At 41.6% G+C, this 24,107-nt stretch overlaps 2 protein-coding genes across 4 annotated transcripts in view; one reads left to right on the forward strand and one right to left on the reverse strand.

Annotated features, from left to right (window-relative positions):
* Positions 1 to 17,236, reverse strand: part of LOC146696592 (histone-lysine N-methyltransferase EHMT1-like) — a 54,803-nt gene extending 37,567 nt beyond the window's left edge. Inside the window, exons 1-11 of one of the 3 annotated variants that reach the window (XM_085474747.1) lie at positions 17,183 to 17,236; positions 14,419 to 14,788; positions 14,177 to 14,312; positions 7,439 to 7,521; positions 6,589 to 6,817; positions 6,302 to 6,447; positions 5,173 to 5,316; positions 3,486 to 3,790; positions 3,274 to 3,357; positions 3,095 to 3,183; positions 2,889 to 2,995 (exon numbers count right to left, since the gene is read on the reverse strand). In XM_085474747.1, the coding sequence (XP_085330873.1) occupies positions 2,889 to 2,995; positions 3,095 to 3,183; positions 3,274 to 3,357; positions 3,486 to 3,790; positions 5,173 to 5,316; positions 6,302 to 6,447; positions 6,589 to 6,817; positions 7,439 to 7,521; positions 14,177 to 14,312; positions 14,419 to 14,781 (1,686 nt within the window). In that variant the 5' untranslated portion in view covers positions 14,782 to 14,788; positions 17,183 to 17,236. Of the gene's footprint in view, positions 1 to 2,888; positions 2,996 to 3,094; positions 3,184 to 3,273; positions 3,358 to 3,485; positions 3,791 to 5,172; positions 5,317 to 6,301; positions 6,448 to 6,588; positions 6,818 to 7,438; positions 7,522 to 14,176; positions 14,313 to 14,418; positions 14,789 to 15,892; positions 16,086 to 17,182 lie in introns of those variants that run through there. The other 2 variants (XM_085474749.1, XM_085474748.1) reach the window with 2 other exon arrangements.
* Positions 17,237 to 21,778: 4,542 nt separating this feature from the next.
* Positions 21,779 to 23,602, forward strand: LOC146696593 (uncharacterized). Its single transcript, XM_085474073.1, has 4 exons — positions 21,779 to 21,955; positions 22,100 to 22,342; positions 22,909 to 22,998; positions 23,169 to 23,602. Exons 1-4 carry the CDS (start codon positions 21,826 to 21,828, stop codon positions 23,243 to 23,245), a joined length of 540 nt encoding a protein of 179 aa, XP_085330199.1. The 5' UTR covers positions 21,779 to 21,825; the 3' UTR covers positions 23,246 to 23,602.
* Positions 23,603 to 24,107: the final 505 nt, after the last annotated feature.

Below are 24,107 nucleotides of genomic sequence, written 5' to 3' on the forward strand. Positions count from 1 at the left end.
AGAAGCTAACCCCAGGCAAGGCAGCGTGATGCATCCCGAGACAACAGGACTGGGATATCTACATAACCGTGTGAGTCAATTGCCTTCAAAAAGTTTATCAATTCACTTGAACCAAAATTACGAACACCCGGTGCTGCAAGAGTTAATAGTCTCATTGGGGCCAAGATATACATTTTATAGTTGCCTGGTATCAATGGTTGTTCATCTGCCCTAATTTATTTATTTATTTAAAGAACCCATAGGTGGGAATGTGAGTTGTCTGTCTCTGCGTGTTAGCCCTGCGACAGACAGGCGACCTGTCCAGGGTGCAGGGTGTGGTAGCTGGAATAGCAACATACCCAAGGATAAGCAGAAGAGCATGACTGATATGATGAAACTGGGATTTTGTTGCACTTAATTATTGCAAACACAACTAAAACTATAACTGAAACTAATCAAAACTAAACTGAAACTAAGGATTTTCAAAAAAATAAAAACTAAACTAAACTAGCAAACAATTGGTAAAAACTAATTAAAACTGATATAAAATTGAAAATCTGAAGTCAAAACTAAATAAAAATAAAAACTAATGAAAATGGCAAAACTATTAAAACCCTGATGTGTTTTTTTTTTTTTTTTTTAAATTTGTAAAGAATAATTTCCACCAGAGACTAAACTGGGAATCCTTGACTCACACATACTGTACTGTACAAAATTTAAGATGATATCTTATTGCTCAATTACTTTATATTTTGATAGGAAAATGGGACCTAGGTGAAGCAATGTGCACAAACATACATAAATAGAGTACATACTGAAAAAATAGAGTTTGTACCGTAGTAGTAAGCTTTAAAGTCAGTATTCAGTATGACTACACCTTCCACCTGTGAGCCAAGACGGGCATGTTAACTCATACAGAGAAACCATGAACAACAAACAGAGCAGACAAAAACAAATGACAATGCTTTCATATGATCATATGGGGAGGAAAAAAGTGGAGCGATGTAGAAGTACTAGTGCATTATCGGAAATCTCCCAAAAGTGAACGCCAAACTAAGGTCACCTCAATCAGTCCCAACTAAAAGCGGAGAGGGAGTCTCACTTCTGAATTTAAACTGGGAGTTGGTCCAGCCTTGAAGTAATAAATGCATGAACCAGTTTTTTCAGTACCACTCTGAGAAAGGATGTTGGAATTTTAATAATACTGGACAGATAAACAAATGCAAATGCAATAACAACAGCTGATCAAGCTTAAACGTGCTGCTGTTGTTCAGCCGCTGGTTTCCTCTTTCTGGTGCAAAATGGGCCAAAAGCAAACTAGAGACATGGACTCGCGACAGAAAAGTCAATCAGCTGATCGTTAAGCAGTTTCATGATTGAAGTAGCAGCAGGAGAGGCAGTCGCTTGTTAAGCTTAACGCAGGAATGCTTTACAAACATTCAGAGATGGACTTACACACTTGCTTTACTTCTCTCAGGATAACTTTGTCGGAGATGAAATGCCGGGTTGCTAGCGAAGCTCCAAATGCTATCCAGACCACCGACAGGTCCCGCATGCCACAGCCGCTCTATCACGTGATGCATACTGCTCCGACGTGCTAACGTTCTGAGGTGAGTTACGGCGTGTTGCAAGTTTTGTGAGGTGCTTTCGTGATATTTAATGGATCGGATTACATTTTTTATTTTTCTCCGATATCCGATCCAGTAATTTAGGTCAGTATCGGACCGATACCGATACGTAATATCGGATCGGTCCATCTCTACTTTTGACATCCCGGTGAGTCACACTGTGGAGAAGAAGGGGACCAGCACGGTAGCGATACGCACAACGGGGTATGAAAAGTCTTCTTTTACTGTTGTGCTTGGCTGCCATGCTAATGGACAGAAACTGCCGCCTATGGTGATTTTTAAGCGAAAGACTTTGCCTAAAGAGAAGTTTCCAGCAGGAATCATCATTAAGGCAAATGAAAAGGGCTGGATGGATGAGGAAATGATGAAAGAGTGGCTGAGGGAGGTGTATGTAAGGAGACCAGGTGGTTTTTTCCACGCATCACCATCGCTCTTAATCTGTGACTCTATGCGTGCCCATCTCACAGCCGATGTGAAAAAACTAGTGAAACAAATTAACTGTGAGCTTGCTGTCATTCCGGGAGGCCTGACAAAGGAACTCCAACTGCTGGACATCGGTGTGAACCGCCCGTTCAAAGTAAGGCTGCGAGCGGCCTGGGAGTGATGGATGACCGATGGAGACCACAGTTTCACCAAGAGTGGAAGGCAGCGCCGGGCGAGTTACGCCATAATTTGCCAATGGATTGTAGATGCTTGGGCTAACATGTCTGCTGGCACTGTTGTTCGAGCTTTCGCAAAAGCTGGCATCATTTCCGAGGAGCCGCACGGCACGGAAAGTGACTCTGACAGTGAAGAAAGTGAACCTGGCATGTTTGATGGAGATTTAGCGCAGCTGTTCAATTCAGACACAGAGGATGAGGACTTCGATGGGTTTGATTGATGATAAAAATGTGAGTACCAAACTTTGTTTTGCTCCTGCTTTATTTTTAAATATGCACACTTGTATGCTTGTGTGTTGTTGATGATGATGATTACTGGTAATAAAAATGTGAGTAAGGTACCGAACTCAGGTTTGCTCCCGCTTTATTTTTAAATACGCATACGGTACTTGTATGCGCCCTATGATCCAGTGCGCCTTATGTGTGTGTTAAATACAGTAATGGCACACATAACTGAGACTGCGCCTTTTAGTACAGTGCGTCTTATGGTCGTGAAAATACGGTAGATGCACCTGAGGTATCACCTTGTCTTGAGTAATCGCATTTACAACTTGGGTGTCCAAAAAGCATGTCTCCAATACATCTTATCAAACAGTCTGCAGTGAAGCTAATATCGTCTCACCTGGACCAGCATGTGACAGATCTCCTGGTGACCTTCAGCAGCTGCTGCATAAAGGGGGGTGCATTTGTTTTGGCCCTCCATCAAAAAGTTGGGGTCCTTCCCATCAACTGTAACACACAAATTTTGGTCTTACACAGCCGCCAAGAAGTAGATCCAGAGTTGATGTTGCTAAAGCCAATTTTCTTCTGAGAACATATGTGAGCTACCTAGAAGCTGGATGACCTTCTGGAGGTCTCCCTGCTTTGCAGAAATGTACAGCTGCCTTGTGGGGTACTTGACCTTCTTTGGTTTGAGGCTGAAAAGAATACAGCTTATTCATTTATCTCAAAGTGTAAACTTTGATACCCACACTGATGTCACTCTTATATTTCATGGGTAACCTTACTTCTCATCATCCAGTGCCAACAGAATGCTCTCCAGTGACTCTTTGGGAAGTCTTTCTGTAGTGTTCACAGCCTCATCCTTTAACCTGCAGAGAAAAAAAACAAGTAGTAAGCTTGATTTATCGTTTAATAGTTCCTTTCATCCAGGAAGTTAGTCTTTACTTTTCATCTGTGAGGAGAAGAGATGTCATGGCCACAAGCAGCACTATGTTACCTGCTTGGGCTCTCATCTCTGCCTCTCTGCGGCTCACTGCTCTTTTTAGCTCTAAGCCCCTGTATTCGTAACATGTTTGGGCCTGAAGCCGGCATAGCCACCGCAGATGCAGCTGGAAGCAATGACTCAGGATTCAATCTAGGGACAGAGGGTGACAGATCAGCCTTGGGGACTGTGACCTCCTTTGCCCCACAGGCATCCTCTCCACAGTGGGGGCAAAACTTTCGGTCCTTCAGGATGGAGGCGCAGTCACGGTGAAAGCGGTGGGAGATGCTGCCATAGGGCCTGCACTCCATGAAGGTGCCCTATGGGATAAAAGTTAAGAAGAACAGCAGTGAAACATTCAACATGTTTCAGATTGAAACGTTTCTAAATGGCCTGTATTTGTATGGCGCTTTACTAGTCCCCAAGGACCCCAAGGCGCTTTACATACTCAGTCATCCACCCATTCACACACACATTCATACACTGGTGATGGCAAGCTACATGTAGCCACAGCCACCCTGGGGCGCACTGACAGAGGTGAGGCTGCCGAACACTGGCGCCACCGGGCCCTCTGACCACCACCAGTAGGCAACGGGTGAAGTGTCTTGCCCAAGGACACAATGACCAAGACTGTCCAAGCCGGGGCTCGAACTGGCAACCTTCCGATTACAAGGCGAACTCCCAACTCTTGAGCCACGATCGCCACATCTTTCACTTGTCAAGCCACATATACACTCAAAGCGATTACTAATATTTTGTGTTAATTTGTGTTGATTTGAAGACAGGAACCTTCCTGGAAGAGAGGTCAGACATCCCTTTAAATGTGTAAAGTAAATACACAGAATATCCGGAAAGTATTCCGAGCGCATCACTGTTCCACATGCTGTCATGTTAGAGTCTTATTCCAAAATGGATTAAAGTCAATTTTTCTACATACAATAATGACAAAATGAAAAACAGTGATACTGTGCAAACGTCCTTTGCACAATATCACCTGCAGGCTGCTGAGTTTGCATCTTTTGCTGTGAAGTACAGCCAGACTTTAGACCTCTTTGCCTTGGGCATTTTTAATCTGTAGCTCTGCTCTAAAAGAATGTACGTGGGCCCGCCTACTATCCTTGTGAAGGTTAAATGATTGGCTAGAATCCAAAGTGTATGACATCTCAGGGGAAAAAAAAAAAGTACCGAAATGTGCGCTGCTTTTCGGTCTGGTTACTACCGTTTATGTCAGAACCGGTGCCATTACCGGTACCCATCCGTACTTGGCACATGTGCAGGTGAAGGCAAAGGGAAGATATGCTTCACCATATTTTCTAGTCTTTGGCTTAGAATGAAGTTGGTTTGGAAACATATTCAGTGATGCTTCATCTCCTGCTATGCGTTTGTGTGGGCGCCCCGTGCTAGCAGTGTCCAAGCATTTTTTTGTTTTTTTTCTCCCCTTTCATACCGCGCCCCCCTGCAATGGCTCTACGCCCCCCCCTGGGGGGCAGGCCCCACACTTTGGGAAGCTCTGGTATATAGTATGTATAGTAAATATACTATATACTAATAGAGTATGTGAAAATGAAAAATGCTTTTAAAAGTGAAATATAGAGGTAAAATCAAAAGTAGTCAAAAACAGCCAAAAATGTCCTGCAGTATATTTGAGCATGTACTGCAGTAAATTAATAATCTCAGGACTTTGTGTGCTTTGTCTGCTCACCGTCCTACAGAAGAGTCCACATCCAGGGCAGCACTGGTGCTTAACCATACCGGCTCGGTGATCCTCGCACAACACCAGCAGATGGACAGTGTTGGAGGGGCGCATCATTTCCTGTTTCATCACTCGCCTGTGACAGCGATTTAGCTGAGCGGAGACACACAGACACAAAAAATGAATACCACACTGATGCAGCATTAATGCAAACAAGGTTATTGTCACGCTGAATGACAGGACAAGTTCAGCCAAGCTTTAGCTCTCACGCTGATGGTCTTGCTTTTAATTTTAGAATACTTTGTTATACAAAAGTGGCTTCAGAACAAGCTCAAATCATCACCTCTCCATCACTGTGCTAGGTTTTTGACAAATGTGGCACTGTGTATTAAGGCTAAACATCTGCACTTTGATCTCAACTCTCCAAAAGACATTGATTCAGAAATTGTGTGTTTTGTTCAGATGCATCTTAGCAAAGCCAAGCTGTGATGTCATGACCTTTTAAGAGAAAATAGCATTTAAAAACCTTTCCTATCAAGCCATTTTTTAATTTTACTGTGATAAACTTTAACATTTAACATGCTGAGGCCTATAGAGTCTGAGATGTAACTTGTGGACTTTCTGTTTTAGCTGTCAGACAGATTTCTCTGACCGCTGCAGTCTTCCATTGTGGTGAATTTACTGGGAGATTCACTCATGGAAAGACATTCTCTCTGTTGAATGATACGAGTTTATATTATTTGGAAATGGCCTTAAAACTCATTGCAGACTGATGGGCAGCAGCAATTGCTTCTTTAAGACCATTACTAATTTTTCTGATAACACAGCTGAATGCTCCAGCCTTACCAAAACCTCTGCTTTTATAGAGGTGCCCACACTTACTAATGGTCATCTAATCAAGTATATTTGATTAGCAGCACTACTTAATCTCTTAATTCCTATCGAAGCAGAAAGGCTGTACTTAGTTTTGCCATACACTAATTGGCTAACCCTAAATTTTAGCTAAATAAAAAGTCATGTATTGTTTATCTGAAGATGTGTTTACAAATAAAATTTATTTCATATAGTTTACTGTGAAGCGTTTTTCTCCAGGGGCAATGAGACCATGAATGTCTTTGTTATTCTAGTTGATCTTTACCGTTCCATCTGCACTCTCCATGGCCATGCAGGTCTGATCCAACGCAGAGAGGCCTCCTCTGCTGTTAGGTGTCTCCATGCGACAGCAGCATAGCGGCAATTCCTCAGCCAAGTCTGTTTCTGCCACTTCAGAATATGCTGCCAGACCTACACACAAAATCCTGTTATTCTAATACAGATCACAGCAAGCCTGTGAACTCTAAAACTGAGCATTGTAGAAAGAAAAGAGGAGCTGTGATGACTTCAGGTTAGAGGTAATCCAGTTATCCTTCAGTAAGTTCATCTTACCTGCTGATACGGATGGTGAGAGAAGCTCCTGCTGAGCTTTCAGGTCCAGGCAGTCCAAAGCCAGCTCTGTGTATTCTACATGGCTCCCTTGTCCTGACTCCATCTCCTCCACGTGCGATTCCCTCCTGACAGCTGTCGTTGCTCCAGCCTGTACAGTTACAGGAGGACTCACTGGTTTCTCAACAACTGCAGTTTGGTTCTTCTCCATTCTGACTTTAGGCTCCTCTTTCTAAAACACAGAAAAATAATAAAAAATTGATAAAGACAGGAATAACATTTTCTGACAATTTACGTCTAGTCATTTGAAAAAAGGCTAGTCCAAACTGGAAGTAGTCTGCAGGAACAAGTCCATGAAGACAACACTTGCCAACCTCAAAGTCCAGTGGGCACGTCTCAAATTAAGCTTCTCAACTTCTAGGTCAAGTGACTACCAGTGAGAGCAAAGTATTGACATTATGACTGACATGTATGATAACAAATTGAAGCGAACGAGTGACCAGTAACTACAAAGCAATTTGCAACAAGCAAACAGAATTCTGTGTAGACATCCTTTCATAGCAAAAGTTCTGAAACAGTTGAACAAGAAAACCACATCGTGACAGTGACAAATGAAAAATGCCAATGTCCCACTCAGAATCAGTCTGACAAATAATGAATTAACAACATTTAACCATACAAAAGAACAATGTCTGTAAGTGTATGCAGAACAACAGGGAAACATACAACGCCATGTGATTCAAAGATCTGCACTTGGTATTAACAACTGCGTAATATCTTAGTAGAGTGCCTCTTTTCAACCAAACCCCCAGTCAACGTTTGTGTCAGTGAGCAAATAAATTAATAGACCTGCCTTCTCTGGCTGTTTAACTGCCTTGGCCTTCTTTTTAGGGACCAGGTTGTACATTCCCATCTTCCGCTTTTTCCTCTTCAGACCTAGGAAAGGGACAAAAAGACCAAAAATATTTGACCATAAACATTTTTATTCTGCGAATGTCAAAACTGTGAAATTTTATACTGTCAACTGTATTCGCTTGTCTGCCTTCACACGCACATGAACTTCAGCGACATCTCATTGTTAAACAGAGATGGGCAGTAACGCGTTACTTTTTTAAAGTAACGAGTAAAGTAAGGGATTACTATCGCAAAAATGGTAATTAGATTACCGTTACTTTCTTGTAGGAACGCTGCGTTACTGCGTTACTAAAACCGTGATTTTTTTGCGAGAATGTCTCATGACAATGACGTAAGCGAGTGCGACGTTCGCGACAACAGCTGTGTGCAGATCAACAATGGATAATATATCATGTAGGGGAGATAGTATGAGCGTGCAGCGTTTAAAGCGTGGAAGTACTGACCTTACTTTGAGTTTGATTCCATAAAAAGTGACAAAAACATTAGTGTCCGTTGTGCGTAGGAAGAAAACTTCTTTTTACAGCGAAAAAAAACCCCTAAACAAGCACCGAGTGCGCAACAACGTAATGGGAAATTCACAGAGAAACTCGCGGATTCTTCCACTGACCGCTGCGGCACACCTGCACCAGGGTAAACCTCCGCCTACCCTACTCCTGCTTTACAGGTGAAAATAGAGCAACAGGACCGCTAGTGTTTGATTTTATTTATTTTCTGCTGCGTTTTACTTGCATCTATTTGAAAGACTGAGTGTAAACACAAAAAATATTTTTATTTTATGTGCTGGAATGTACAGAAAATAGGTTTAAATGTTAAACAAATTTCTTCAAGTCAGAGAATGGTGCATATCATTTAATTTTTAGTTGATGCATAAAGTTAAAAGATTAAAACTGATAAAACAAGTTTAAAAAAAAAAGAGACTTTTCCATTTGATTACATTTTGTATGATGGATTATGCAGAAAAAGTAGAATTGGGCTGAAAGACCTATCGCTTTATCACCTATTCAGGTTATAAATCGTGTTTTTAAAAAGTAACTAAGTAACTAATTACTTTTGAAACCAAGTAATCAGTAAAGTAACGGGATTACTTTTTTGGGGAAGTAATCAGTAATCAGTTACTGTTTACGTTTTTCAACTAACTTGACCAACACTGTTGTTAAATATGATGGTCAATTCAGTCCATTCAAGTTAGAACTACAAAAAACTTTGGAGAAAATATTTGTCTACAAGTTGCTGATGTGAAACTCAAAAATATAGTGGATTAAACTCTCACCGTGAGAACGGTTTTGATTAATGGTGTAAAACCATGCAAATTCCAAACATTTTTAACTTAATACCAGATTATAAATAAAACTTAAGCTCTAAAAAATTTTATGTCTTCTGTAAACAGTGACCTACGTTAGCAGGTCAGGAAAAGAATGTTAACTTGTTATTTTCTTTTATATCGCGAGAGTACTCTTGCCCGCGAAGTGTTGTTGTTGCATGTATGTAAAATGGCGTAACGAATAAAGCGCTGGGAATGAGAGTACGACGTCGTGTCTTTTGAGTTAACATTGGTAGCATCGGATGGTTTCCAATTGCAAAGTACCACCAAAGCTTGATGAAGCCAGGCCATATGAATGCTGGAAGAATGAAGTCAATATCTAGAGACAAGTTACGGAGCTGGATAAACACACACTGCAGAAAACATGTCTGTCACACACACTGCAGAAAAACATGTCTGTCACACACACTGCAGAAAACATGTCTGTCACACAAACTGCAAATGAGCCCTCTACACCCACTGATCATGTCTCTGCAAATGTAAAGTTAAGGGCAGGACAGCTGATCACTTTTACCAACAGAGACAACGGTGTTCAACACACAGCCAGAGTGCTAGGCAGAGCGGGAAAAGCAAAAGGGCAATACAAAAACTGGTACAATGTGCAATATCTTGAGCATGATGGTAGTGAAGGTGAAAAGAAAGCTGTAGACATGTCACTTGTTGATGGTCTTTGCACTGAAGCTGAAAACAGAGATGCAGATGTACTCATAACAAAAGATATTTCCTTTGATTCTGCTAATCTTTTAAATCACGGCTTAAAACATATTTGTTTGAACTTGCTTTTTCTACTAGTTAAATTCTCGCCTCGCTTCTGTGAGTTATTCTATTAATGTGTCTGGTTGTTTTGCATTGTCCTGCGCTGTCAATGTTTTCTATCACTGTGTTTGATGGTACAGCTTTACTCTGCTATAGCTGTGTGCTATAGCTTATTCTTATTAGTGGTCTTTACCTGTGAACATAATCTCACACTTATATGACTCTGACGTTATAGTGCTAATTATTTTATTATTTTATTGTTGCGTTGTCTATGTTCTCTATCACTGTGTATGATGGTACAGTTCTACTTTGCTATAGCTGTGTGCTATAGATTATTCCTATCAGTGGTTTTTACCTGTGAACATAATCCCACACTTATATGACTCCGATGTTTTAGTGTAAATCATTTTATTGTTTTATTGTTTTATGTAAAGCACTTTGGCATGCCCCTGGCTTTTAATGTGCTCTATAAATAAAGATTGTTGTTGTTGTTGTTGTAAGCAGCAGGAGATTGAGAGCTGGCGAAGTAATGGTGTGTTTGATGAAGTGAAAGACCTGGGTCAAAAATCTGTGTCTACCAGATGGGTCTGTACACTCAAAGAAACTGCTAATGGTGTTGTCCCAAAGGCTCGACTTGTGGCACGGGGGTTTGAAGAGGTAAATACTAAAGAACTACAGAAAGACTCTCCAACATGTGTGTCTGAGTCCCTCAGACTGGTGCTAGCTGTGATATGTCAAAACAAGTGGAGAGTAAATTCAATGGACATTAAATCTGCCTTATTGCAGGGAATGGAACTGTCAAGAGACATTTATCTTTGTCCCCCACCTGAAGCTGGCAAGGACAATGTTCTATGGAAACTGAAAAAGTGTGTTTATGGACTTGCATGCTTCACTTTATTGGTATAATAAGGTCAAAGACATTATGTTCAAAACTGGTGGTAAAATATCACAGGTTGATCCTGCAGTGTTCTATTGGCAGAATGAACAATCTGAGATTACAGGAGTGCTTGCATGTCACATTGATGATTTCCTTTGGGCTGGTTCAAGTCACTTTGCAACTCATAACATTCCTGTACTGAAATCTACCTTCCTTGTGGGCCGTGAAGAACATGACAGCTTTTCTTATGTTGGTATGGACATTTGTACAGTTAATGATGTAATAGAGGTGCATCAACAACTTTACATTGACAACCTACAACCGGTTCAGTTACAAGCAGCACGGGCTGTACAGAGGGATGCTTCCTTAAGTGAAACGGAATGTGAGCAACTCAGGTCAAAAAAAAATGTGGCCTGATGAACAAGGCCTGATGTTATGTTTGACACATGTAGCCTTGGATCTAATATCAAAGATGCAACTGTACAGTCTATTCATGAAAGAAAGCTGCAGAGATCGTCAACTCCTTCATTCATGAAGTGACCAGGGCTCGCAAAATTTCAAAATCCCTGGTAGCCCTTCAGGCAGGGACTCTTCAGTTTTTGGTAGCCCAAAATAAATTTAAGTAGCCCGAATAAAAAAAGAGAGCAATTTTTTGACTGATGTTTTGTTTCCTGTTTTGTTTCCTTTACAATATGATACATAAAAGTATAATATTGTAACAGAAACAAAAAATTAATCAAAAAAATTACAACATTGTATAAAAATTGCAATCATCAACTCAAATACTTGGTTCTAATTGAACAGAAATTTCTATGAACTTGTAAGAACTGTGTAGAACATGAATCCGTCTGTGTCAGATCCTGAATTTGAAATTTCCACTGAAGTCACGGGTAAGAAACAAGTGGAACCAAGATCTAGGCCATTTGCTTTTTGAAGTTTGCAAAGACTGCTAAATTTTGTCAGTGGTAGTTCACTCTTTGCAACATAGTACGCTGTTCTAAACAGAATTTTCAGGTTTATTTTTAGTATGTTATTTGCAATTGGTGTTTGTTCTGGGAAAGATATTGCAGACTGAGCAATAATGCATTTCTTGCATTTCTCATGGGTTCTAATGGGGGCCTTTCTTAAAATTACTGGTCCCAGTAACAAAGGCGCTTGTCAACTCAGAAATCGAGGGAAAACCAACAACACACCCGGCAGAACATTATGTTATTTACACGGGTGCACATAAGTGGTCCGCATGTGCGCATTCGCTGTCAAAATAAAAGACGCGCACCAGATAAGAAGTTGCAACGCACGTTTGCGTCCATATAAAAGGCAGTGTTTTTGTCCGCTAGAGTGGGATTTTCACGGCACATTCTGCACCACATCTCTGTGCGTTCATCATTTGTTTGAAGCCAGCTCACCTCCTGCAACCACTTTTCCGAGAATACGTGCTTCTTTTGTGGTTCGGACTCCTTCTGACATTTCCTTTGCGGTGGAGGAACACCAAAGTAATTGCTTAAAGGAGCTTGCTTCTTCGACATCTTTATGAGTTCTAAACAAATGTCTGTCCTCCTCCAGAAAATCTTATGTACGCAAACACGCGTTGCAACTTCTTATCTTGTCCGCATTTTTTTATTTTGACAGCGAATGCGCACCTGCGGACCACTCATCTGCACCCCTGGTTATTATTTAGCTCGTCATAATGCAGCCACAAAAATTCTTTTGTACATGAAACCATAAAGCTGCACTTTATTTTTGCTTTATAGTCTGATTTGTCATAACTTTTCCGTTTTGTGGTAAGCTTTTCTTTGGCTGTCACTTCTTCACCCTGACCTGTCTTATTTAGCTCAGCAGAACTAAAATATATATCCTGCTGCTTTTACACATGCACTCACATAACGCTCAGCGATTCTCTGCGCGATCAACCTCTCACATGTTTAAGCTTGCTGCGGGAGATTTCACTCGTCATGTTTGCATAGTAAGCTAACGATTGATAAGACGATGTCAGAGGAATTGCTGCGCAAATTATCGTGACTCACCAATCAGTACTGTCGCTCTCTATACACAGTTCGTGCGATTGCAAAGTGAAAGCAAAAAACAAGCGCAAATTCAAACGCGATTTCAATATGTCACATATTTACAGTGGCTCATCGATGCCAATGACATAATTACCCAGCTACATTTCCGAAAGAATGCAAAAGCATTGACATATTTTTTTTTCTTCCTATGATAGCCCGACGGGCAGGGCAGAGATAGATTTTGGTAGCCCGACTGGAAAAATCGCTAGCCTCGGGACGTCGGGCTAGCGATTATGCGAGCCCTGAGTGAACAAAGTTATCCGTAAACTTAAGGCAGAGAAAGTGACTCTTAAGTTTCAGCACTTGGGTGAGGATCTGGCATTGGTTGTTTTCAGTGATGCTTCATCATTTGGCAACCTTCCTGATGGCAGTATTCAAAGAGGGGCATTAATTGTCCTTATGGGTAAAGGAGGAAAGTTTTGTCCTCTCTTCTGGCACTTTAAAAAAAAATCAGGCGTGTGGTTAGAAGTATACTGGCAGGAGAAACTCTTGCCATGTCAGATGGAATAGACAGTGCTGTCTTCCTGGCAACACTTTTTTCTGAGCTTACAACTGGTAACACTAGTCTGAACGCTCTTCCTTTGATCTGTGTGACTGACAATCATTCCATGTCTGATGCACTCAAGTCTACTAAGCAGGTTACAGAGAAGAGACTGAGGCTAGAAATGAGCAGCATTAAAGAGCTCATACAAGCCAAGAAAATCAGACAGGTTTGTTGGTCAGACTCAAAATCTCAACTTGCTGATTGTCTGACAAAAAAGGGAGTTTCACCTTTAACCCTTCTAAAGGCGCTAGATGAAGGACTCTGGATACTGTAATCGTTTGTTTACAAAGTTGCCTTTGCATTAAAATGCACCATTGTTTATTGTGTGCAATGATAGTATGCTTTAAGTAAAGCAAAGCACTTTTGAAAAGTTTTTTTTTGTTTATATAAATATATACATATATGTATACAAATGTTTACAGGGGTGTGTTTATACTTTTATTTTTTTAAAAGAAAGAGGGAGATTGTTAACTTGTTATTTTCTGTTATATCGCGAGAGTACTGTTGACCGCGAAGTGTTGTTGTTGTATGTATGTAAAATGGCGTAACGAATAAAGCGCTGGGAATGAAAGTTCAACGTCGTGTCTTTTGAGTTAACGAAGAAATTCTATCAATACGGGTATATAGGCTTAAATGATTTGCCTTTTTAAAAATATTTGGAGCATGATTACTGACTGCACAGTATCAATTTACACCTGTTTACTAAATGCCTCACACAGGCAACTGCAAAACAAGAACAGAAAACAATTTTTAGTTAAAATTTAAGAACTACCTATCTTAAAGCCTTTAACATTATTTGTCTTTTCCACTTGTTCCCAGCAAAAAATCTGTTAAGTATGTAAGTAGTTCAGATGAAGTAAAGGTAGGGAACGGACACAGATATAGAGAATTCCTGTATTCTTACTCAGATGCAAACTGCTGTTTGGACACATTTCTAAACATAGCTCCTTTGATATATATGCACAGATTTCTTCTTCACCTACTCCTTTAAACAGTAAACGTGGCATGCACTTTGATGCATACTTGTTACTTATGATGCCATCTGTCTGCAGCAAACTGGAATCAATAAAAGATTTCATAAAAATTTAAGTTTCCAAAGGAATGGATGGACTAACCAGCCTGAGGTTTGACTGAAGTGGAGACGGTCTTCTTTCCTTTGCCTTTGGGGCTGTGATGAAGCTCCATGTTGAACAGCGGTCCAGACTTCACTGAGTCTCTCACAGCCAACTTTGACATCTTCAAGCTGGCACCCTTTGAAGACGATGAGAATGTCATGTTATCAAGTTTATATGTGCATTATATAAACACAGGATATTCTAAATACTGCCTGATAACATTTCAAAGTAAATCTGTTTACCTTGTCAGTAGACGGACTTGCTTGCACTTTTTTTCCTGGCGTCACCTGTGATGAGCCTGAACTGTGAGCCTGTCTTTCTGAGTTCCCAGCAGCAGTAGGTCTTTCTCTGAAGAGTGGAGTGGTCACACATCCAGCAGTGCCCAGAAAAAAGCTGACAGGAGAGCCCAGAGGATTCCCAGTTGCTGTCCGTTTGCTGTGAAAAGCTGCATTGGCTATGGGTGAGCTGTGAAAGGGAGTTATCAATACTTTGGGCCTTTGACTGCTCAGTGACACTTGTCCTTTGACACCCACAGGTGTTCTAGAAGCAGGACTTGAAGGTTGTCTGCTGGGAGAAGGACCCTCATCGGCTGCGCTGTGATCCATTGCTGTGCTGTGCAAAATAATCACATGTAGTACTGTCATCTGGGGTCCGTTCTTCGTACCTCGCTTACTACATCCAAGATCAAATGACACATCCAAGATCAAATCATCGCGCTAACTTTGAGCTCGCTGACAAATTAAACTAGTAAGTAATTTAATAATAATAATGGATTGGATTTATATAGCGCTTTTCAAGGCACCCAAAGCGCTTTACAATGCCACTATTCATTCACTCTCACATTCACACACTGGTGGAGGCAGCTACGGTTGTAGCCACAGCTGCCCTGGGGCAGACTGACAGAAGCCAGGCTGCCATATCGCGCCATCGGCCCCTCTGGCCAACACCAGTAGGCGGTAGGGTAAATTTATTATATTACACCATATTATATTATATTATATTATATTATATTATAATATATTATATTACATTATATCCTCTTTCACATTAGAGCCACAACAGGACCCACTAGAACATGGGAACAAGTAAAAGTGAAATATAAGAATATTCTACAGAATGGTAATATTTATCACTTATATTGCTTTTAGTCTCTTGAAAAGAGACCCTGAAATAATCTGTTTGTTTGTTTGTTTATAACAGCAACCAAGAAAAGGGCAGAGCAAAAAAAGACAGGTGGTGGTCCTGCACCCCCTCGTCAACAAGTTGGTTAAGTAAATAATACCCTCACAGGAAAATCGATATCTCTCTATAAGCACACTGTCGCGCTGAGCTAAAGGATCCTGTCTATCCCGCAATATACGCTGAATTCTGAAAACTCTCCTTATCAATCTTGCACCTTCCGCAATGGGTGGCTCGCGTATACAGACTTCCCAAATCCACCTTCGCTTTTATAGCCGTGGTCTCTCATCTTGCTTACATGAAGTAATTTACTATTACTACTCTAAAATATGAATTACATCTGAAATAATCAAATACATGAAATAGAATGATTAATAGTACATTTCCCCTTTTTTAGGAAATGACCTGTATGTATCTTTATGAAATCAATAAAAGAATCAAATACTGCATTATCTTTAGTTACTTTGATAATATTTATTTATGGTAAAACAGTGGTAAAATATCGCTGTTGCTTTCGTATAAATGAAGCGGACATACCTGAGTGGCCGCGATCTAATCTTGTTTACACAAAGCAAGCCTGCTCCCGAGCAGGTTTACGCTTACGGATCTGTTGCTATGACAGCAAGTCCCGGATGAGCTTCGGGGAACCGAACGATCCAGGATCACGCGAAATCGTCAACAATCAAATCCAGCTAACTTACTTAGCGAGGTACGAAGAACGGACCCCAGGTTAGACTTTATTCATCAACAGACTACATGAAAGGTTCCTTATGCATGTAGTGACCTTACCAAAAGGCCTTCTGAGCTTGTTGTAAACTCACTACATAAATAAAGCTAAAGAGAATTAAATTGTACTGTTGTTTTTAGCGCTCCTTTTCGAGGTTACACTGCTATGCAGTTTGAGACATCTGATCTTAAGACGAACTAAAAGCAGTGCAAATACCCTTCAACATAGAGGGTAATGGAGATTGCAGCAAAAACACAATTATCACATGTTTGCATGTCAATGAACTTTGACCCGAAGGGGTCTGGCCATTCATTTTTGTCATGTCACGTGACACACCACACAGTATACATATTTCACGTCGCCTATTTGCGTGTTTCGCTTAGGACTGAATTCTAACAACTTTTATATACACAGAAGTTCGAAAGCAGCAGTAAAGAAAGAATACGAATATTTGTTGTCAGTTTGTGCCCCTTTTTTTTGGTTTCCAATAGCAGCTCAGCGGTAACAGAGCTAACCACCGTTTATCCTAAAAGTAAACTTAGCGGGTACTTTCGAAAACTACTGAATGTTATTCAAAGGCACTTTCTATCGTATCGGGGTTGTTTGGAGACTCCCAAAAGACCTTTTCAAACAATCCAATCCATGCAAAATACGTTTTTGAAATGCCATTTCCCATGTTATTCTTGCGGCAGATGGGCTGCCATCTTTATTTTCATTCGGAAGCAAAAGCCTAAGTTAGGAAACGAAATCAAATATTTGTAATCCTTTCGTGGACGAATTCTTTTTAGTCGTGATCGCTACAGGAGTCTTTGAGGAATCTCCAGATACCACAAAACAACTCGGAGTGTCTGAAAAACCACCCTTCACGCTTTTCAAGTATTACATGTTCTTTAGCGCCTTTAGAGAAGTCAACAGTTAGCTCTGTGACCAGAAAGTATGCTAATACATTAGAAACACAAACTGGGTTAAAGATGCAAGAAAGGCCGTGCAAAGCTCGCTTCCGTAGAGAAGCATTGCAAGCCACGAGTGATAACGGGCAACCGGAGGTTGTAGCGCTAAAAGCCAAAACAAAAAGTTACACCAGCAGAGTTTCATCCTACCTACACTCATCCGCATAGCTGTCCAAACTAAGGTGGGACCGATGGAACAGGAAGACTACGGTCCTCACTTCCGCCCCACCCGCATGCTCACGTGACGCATTGGGAGCGCTTGCAACTTGCATCCTTGGTGAAATCTTTTTCAAGTGTTGTAGAGTCTCTGCTTTCATTAGCCGAAGACCTCAACTCATTCAGTAGCACTAACCAGACGTATGTATTTATTTCAGCTAAGACGAGCCAGTCTTTAAACTGGCAATACTGCCACTACCCCTGATAAGTCGGTGTTTTCCTGGATAATTACAAAACAATCCCATACTTTATTTCAAATAAAGATTGTGTGTTTTAGTTAAACACTACCTGAAGTTACTTTTTTGTTAGGAAGGATTTGTTCCTTGTTGAGTGCAATCTTAAATTAAGTTCTTTAAAAAGCAAAAAAAAGAAAAGAAAAGCTTATTATAAGATGTCCAACCGTCCTCCTATTTTGCACTAGTTGACTTGTAAAGGCCTATATGACTTTTTTTTTTTTCACCATTCATTAACCGCAGAGAGAAGGCATCGTTTGAATATGTTAAAATTTTCTTTAAACAAACAGTATCATTAAATTTCTTCCTGACTGGGTCAAGTGTCCTCTTTTTTTGGAAGTCAAACTATGGCCACCCTAGTTTATTATGAAGGCAATATGAGCAGAGATTACAAACATGTTGAGGGATTGGCTGTGTTAGTGTTTGATTCTCTCATTGAACTAATGTCTGTATTTTTATTTTGTTAAATACAAAATGCACTACTGTACTACTTGAACATAAAGTGGCCCTCCAATGAGATGACAGTGCCAGCATTGGCCCAGAGTTCATTTAAGTTTGAGACCCCTGCTTTAGAGTAATTATTCTCAGCTTTTCTGATACATTGTCATCACATGCTGAGTCAAGACACATAGGCATGATTTACATTTCTTTCCTCTTTTGTGCTACCCTGTAACACTTATATCTGATATCAGGCTGCTTTTATGCCTTGTATAATTCGCCACCTTTAATGTACACGAGTTCTCTGTTTACATAAATGGCAATAGCTTACAGGTGTCTTTGGAGCATTATAACTTAGCTACTTAGGCACAACAACCCTTTAAGTGGAAAGTTACTTACTTTTATTAAACATGTCATGGAAAAGCACAGGTGGATCAATGCGCACATACATCACACTTGATGTTCTTCTGTTTAGAACATAATAATAATAGTGTGACTAAACAATGTATTGCTAAATACATAACACCTCTCTTGGAAAATTAAAACCACAGCAGCTTTTTATAGTTCTTTTCATTCCCTATTAGCTTACACCAGAAGTCTACTCTGAAGAAGATTATTCAAAACATGCAACACAGTTGACAATCTTTCTAGGGGTGGAAATCACAGTAAATTCACCCCTAAATCAGATTGTACAATACAGAAAAAAAGAGCTACATCTCAGACTCTACACGCTTCAATTAGCATGTTAAATGTCAAAGTTCAGTTAGCAAAAGACTGAACAAAATCAGCCTCAGTTGAGCAACTAACCAAAGTGACACACATTGCTCTAAATAAGACAATCCAAGTAGTCACCAAAGCCTGGACGTAGAGGCCTGAGGGCCATCTCACACATTTATTCAGAATATTCAGGACTAGTTAGATACCTATGAGTTACTGATAAGTGTGACAGATTAGGAAACATGCTTAAAGTGGACTAGTTAGGTAGCTATGAGCCACTGATAAGTGTGAAAATTGGTTGAGGTCATCTAGACCACAAGAGGGCCTGTTCTGCTGGCTGAGGCCATCTACACCACTAAAGGGGCTGTGGTGCTGACTGAGACCATCTACGCCACACCAGGGCCTGTGCTGCTTGCTGAGGCCATCTACAACACATCAGGGCCTGTGCTGCTGGCTGAGGACAACTACAACAGACCAGGGCTTCTGCCGTAGGTCTAAGCTATTTACACCTCACCTGGGCCTATGCTGCTAGAAGACACCAACTGAGCCTCACCAGGGTCTGTGTAGCTGGCTAAGGCCATCTACAAGCTTAAAATTTTAAGCTTTTATAGAGGCCTGAGGGCCTCTATATAAGCTTTTTTAAGCTTAAATTTCAAAACTTACACTAACTACTGATCTTATCTATTTCTGATTTTATCTGTTTTGATTTTATATACTGTTTTGTTTGTTTGTTAAGCTTAAATTTCAAAACTTACATTAACTACTGATTTTATCTACTGTTCTGATTTTATCTGTTTTGATTTTATATACTGTTTTGTTTGTTTGTTTGTTTGTTTGTTTGTTTGTTTGTTTGTTTGTTTGTTTGTTTGTTTGTTTGTTAAGTGGGTTTAGAGCTCTGGGTAGCTCCCCAACTGGGTCTAGACTGGGTCTAGAGAGTATTTTAAATTCAGGGAATTTAAAATAGAAAGTAGCTCGTCCACAGAAGGACTGGTAGCTCCTCTTACGATAAGGGTTCAGATCGCGCGAACAGGTGTGAAATGTGTGTGTTTAGTTAGTTTGTTTGTTTGCTTGTTTTAATAAATTTTAAATCATGCTTTTTATTTGTTTTTGTTTCTAATGTCTCTGTAAAGCACTTTGAATCACCTTGTTGTTGAATTGTGCTATACAAATAAATTTGCCTTGCCTTGCCTTGCCTTACAACAGACCAGGGCCTGTGCTGCTGGCTGAGGCCATCTAGAACAGACCAGGGCCTGTGCTGCTGGCTGAGGCCAACTACAACGCTGCAGGGCCTGTGCTGCTGGCTGAGACAATCTACAACACATCAGGGTCTGTGCGGCTGGCTAAGGCCATGTACACCACAATAGGGCCTGTGCTGCTGGCTGAGGCCAACTACACCACAAGACGGCCTGTGCTGCTGGCTGAGGCCAACTACAACAGACCAGGGCTTCTGCCGTAGGTCTAAGCTATTTACACCTCACCTGGGCCTATGCTGCTAGAAGACACCAACTGAGCCTCACCAGGGTCTGTGCTGCTGGCTAAGGCCATCTACAACAGACCAGGGCCTGTGCTGCTGGCTGAGGCCATCTACAACAGACCAGGGCCTGTGCTGCTGGCTGAGACCAACTACAACACAAGAAGGCCTGTTCTGCTGGCTGAGGCCATCTCCACCACACCAGGGCTTGTACCGTAGGTCTAAGCTATTTACACCTCACCAGGGCCTGTGATGCTAGAAGACACCAACTGAGCCCCACCAGGGTCTGTGTAGCTGGTTTAGGCCATCTACAACAGACCAGGGCCTGTGCTGTTGGCTGAGGCCATCTACACCACAAGACGGCCTGTGCTGCTGGCTGAGGCCAACTACAACGCTGCAGGGCCTGTGCTGCTGGCTGAGACAATCTACAACACATCAGGGCCTTTGCTTCTATTTGAGGCCATCGACACCACCACAAGGCCTGTGGTTCTGGCTGAGGCCATCTAGAACACACCAGGGTCTGTGCGGCTGGCTAAGGCCATGTACACCACAATAGGGCCTGTGCTGCTGGCTGAGGCCAACTACACCACAAGACGGCCTGTGCTGCTGGCTGAGGCCAACTACAACACTGCAGGGCCTGTGCTGCTGGCTGAGGCCAACTACAACACTGCAGGACCTGTGCTGCTGGCTGAAGCAATCTACAACACATCAGGGCCTTTGCTCCTATCTGAGGCCATCGACACCACCAGAGGGCCTGTGCTGCTGGCTAAGGCCATCTACACCACAAGACGGCCTGTGCTGCTGGCTGAGGCCAACTACAAAACACCAGGGCCTGTGCTGGTGCCTAAGGGCCATCTACAACACACCAGGGTTTGTGCCGCTAGCAAGGCCATCTACACCGCATAAGGGCCTGTGATGCTGGATGAGGCCATCTACAACATACCAGGACCTGTGCTGCTGGCTGAGGCCATCTACACCACAAGACGGCCTGTTCTGCTGGTTGAGGTCATCTAGACCACAAGAGGGCCTGTGTTGCTGACTGAGGCAATGTACACCACACCAGGCCCTGTGCTGCTGGCTGAGGCCAACTACAACACACCATGGTTTGTTCTGCTGGCTGAGGCCATCTACACCACACCAGAGACTGTTCTGCTGGCTGAGGCCATCTAGACCACAAGAGGGCCTGTGCTGCTGGCTGGGGCCATCTACACCACTAAAGGGGCTGTGGTGCTGGCTGAGACCATCTACGCCACACCAGGGCCTGTGCTACTTGCTGAGGCCATCTACAACACATCAGGGCCTTTGCTTCTATCTAAATGTTTACGTTTGATCAGCCACCCATCCATTCTCTGCTGTCTTTCTTTTTCAGTGTCACAGGGGAGCTCGAGCCTATCCCAGCTATCTTACGGTGTGTTCACACCGAACGCGATAGAGGCGGCCAGAGCGTCAGATTTACATGTAAAGTCAATGGAAAGGCGTGATGACTCGCGATTGTGGCTTCCGCGAAAATTCGGATGCAGATTTGCGTCGTGAAACGCGCGTCAGTGTAGCGCGTCTGGCGCGTTTGACTCGCGAAAAAAAACCACGCCCATGAATTTTTGTGTTGCATTTTGTGCATAAGCGCATTTCGCGTCTACCGCTGGAGTTGGAAAAATCTGAACTCCAGCGTCAAATCGCGCCGCAACAACCAATCAGGAGCCCTTCATTCTTCATTCAGTATGGAGGAAAAGCTCATCAGTTCCGTGACTAATCATCCAGAGATATATGATGCTAGCTGCTACTTCTACCGAGACAGGAATAAAAAGGACCTAGCTTGGAGACACATAAGTGAGGAGATCGGGCAACATGGTAAGTTCATTCATTCTTCTTTTTAATTTTCAGACTGACCCGATGTAGCCGCGCAAAAGCTAGCAAGCCCGCCTACTGTCCCGCTATTTTCCTACTGATGTACAAAATACCTTTCCGCTAACAAGATAATGCGTTTATTCAGAGGACATCTGCAGGAGAAAGTAGAAGAGCCTCAGGGACGTATAATAAGGAGAAGAGGACAGAGAAGGAGGAGTGGGTCTGCAGCAGGATCGGGGAGGAGATGGAAGTTCTTCGCGGTCATGGAGTTTCTGGACCCCTTCCTCACCCCGCGGGAGACTAGCAGTAATATGGTGCGGACCGTGGAGAACTTCTCCCCTGAGGACCAGGGACAGCCCGAAGAGGCAGCAGGGGAGTGTCAGTCAGAAGGTATGTTTACAATGAATTAATGTAGGCAGTTAATTTATGCGTGTTGTCATATAGGAATATATTTTGTTTATTAATAAACAGTATACAGTGGTCCCGCTGTTCATCCGTCACTGCCTCGCCTTTTCGCTGATTTTTTTTTATTGCACCGTACAGCTTTCAACAATGCGCATTGCATTCTGCAGCCCAATTGACAAATCTCCTCCGTGTCGTGTCTCCTGCGCTTGCCAAACTTATCATGTTTGGTTTTGATAACCATCACGTCCAATAGAAAAAACAGCACAAAAACACTCATGATTATGACCACCCTCATTCGGAAATAGACACCTGCACCGCGAGCGAAAAAGGCGCACAAAAGTGGCGCTGCAGACGGAGAAAAAGCACGGCATAATACTTTTACGTTTTAAAATCGACAAAGGTTTGCACTTTGAGAATCAACTTGTGAGAACTGCGCCTACTGTTCATGTGCTGCAATAAATGAGAAACCACTGTATATAATAATAAGTATATAATAATATTCTCTATGACTATTGTCTTCAACCTGTTAATATTTAATATTGTCTTGATAGAGTCAAGTAATCATGCAGCAGAGTCATCCCCTGTTGCTTCTGCTGGCTCCCCAGTCCCTGGTCCCTCAGCTCCTGCTGCTGCACGCACAGGTATGTACATCAAACACTGATAGCTTTTTACTTGCTTGAATTCCCTTGTGATCACCTTTACTAAATATCTACAACCAATCTGTTTATATCCTGTTTTTTTCAATTTTGAAAATGAAAATCTAGTAGCAGCCTTCTCATTACTTTGTGTTGTTTTGTGCTGTGTTTTACAGGCCCACAGAGGAGGACAGCTCGAAGGCGGTCGAGGACGGTCCATCGGCGGTGGAGCTGGCCATCCTGGAGTCCCTAAAGAGGTCACGCCAGTCTCTAACAGAACATTTCCTCCTGAGCCTTGTTCCTGCTCTGGAGAGCATGCCGCCTCAGACACGAGAATCCGTGAAATTTGAAATTTATAAATTAGCTTTTGAAAACAGCACAGCTGTGTTAAATTTGGAAACATTGGACACTAATGATCAGTAGTTTTCTGATGAGGCAGCAGCTCTCCAGGGCAGAAACAATGTTTTATTTTTCTCCTTCTCCCTGAGGCTCTTCCACTCCAAGCTGGGTCCTTTTTATTCCTCTCTCTGTGTAAATAGTTAAATTTTATATATTTATGTTTAATGTTTTTGTTAGTGAATTTATACATTTTTTCCAATAAACATTTATAAAGACAAATGTCTCTGTTCTACTATACAGCAAATGTTGGCACACGACTTGACACAAGTAGAATTTATTTCATATTATACTAATGGCAAAACATACTAATACAGTGGGATGCAAAAGTTGTGAACCTTGTGAAAAGTAATTATTTTCCTGTACAAATCATTGGTTGTCACAATAAAAATTATCAGTTAAATATATCATATAGGAGACAGACACAGTGATATTTGAGAAGTGAAATGAAGTTCACTGGATTTACAGAAAGTGTGCAATAACTGTTTAAACTAAATCAAGCAGGTGCATAAATTGGCAACACAAAAAAGAGAAAGGAAATAAATATTTAGTATATATCAATGTATGTGTCTCCTGTATGATATATGCAAGTGACATTTTTTACTGTAACAGCGATTCATGCAGGAAAATAATGACTATTAATAAGGTTGCCCAAACTTTTGCATCACACTGTATATAGGAACATAGTGAAGACAAGTTACTTAAGAGAGTAAAAAGAG

The sequence above is a fragment of the Copadichromis virginalis genome, linkage group LG12, assembly GCF_057382275.1.
Source record: "Copadichromis virginalis isolate Kocher_CV1m ecotype Utaka linkage group LG12, C_Virginalis_male_GT1.1, whole genome shotgun sequence".
In the NCBI taxonomy this organism is placed as follows: domain Eukaryota; kingdom Metazoa; phylum Chordata; class Actinopteri; order Cichliformes; family Cichlidae; genus Copadichromis; species Copadichromis virginalis.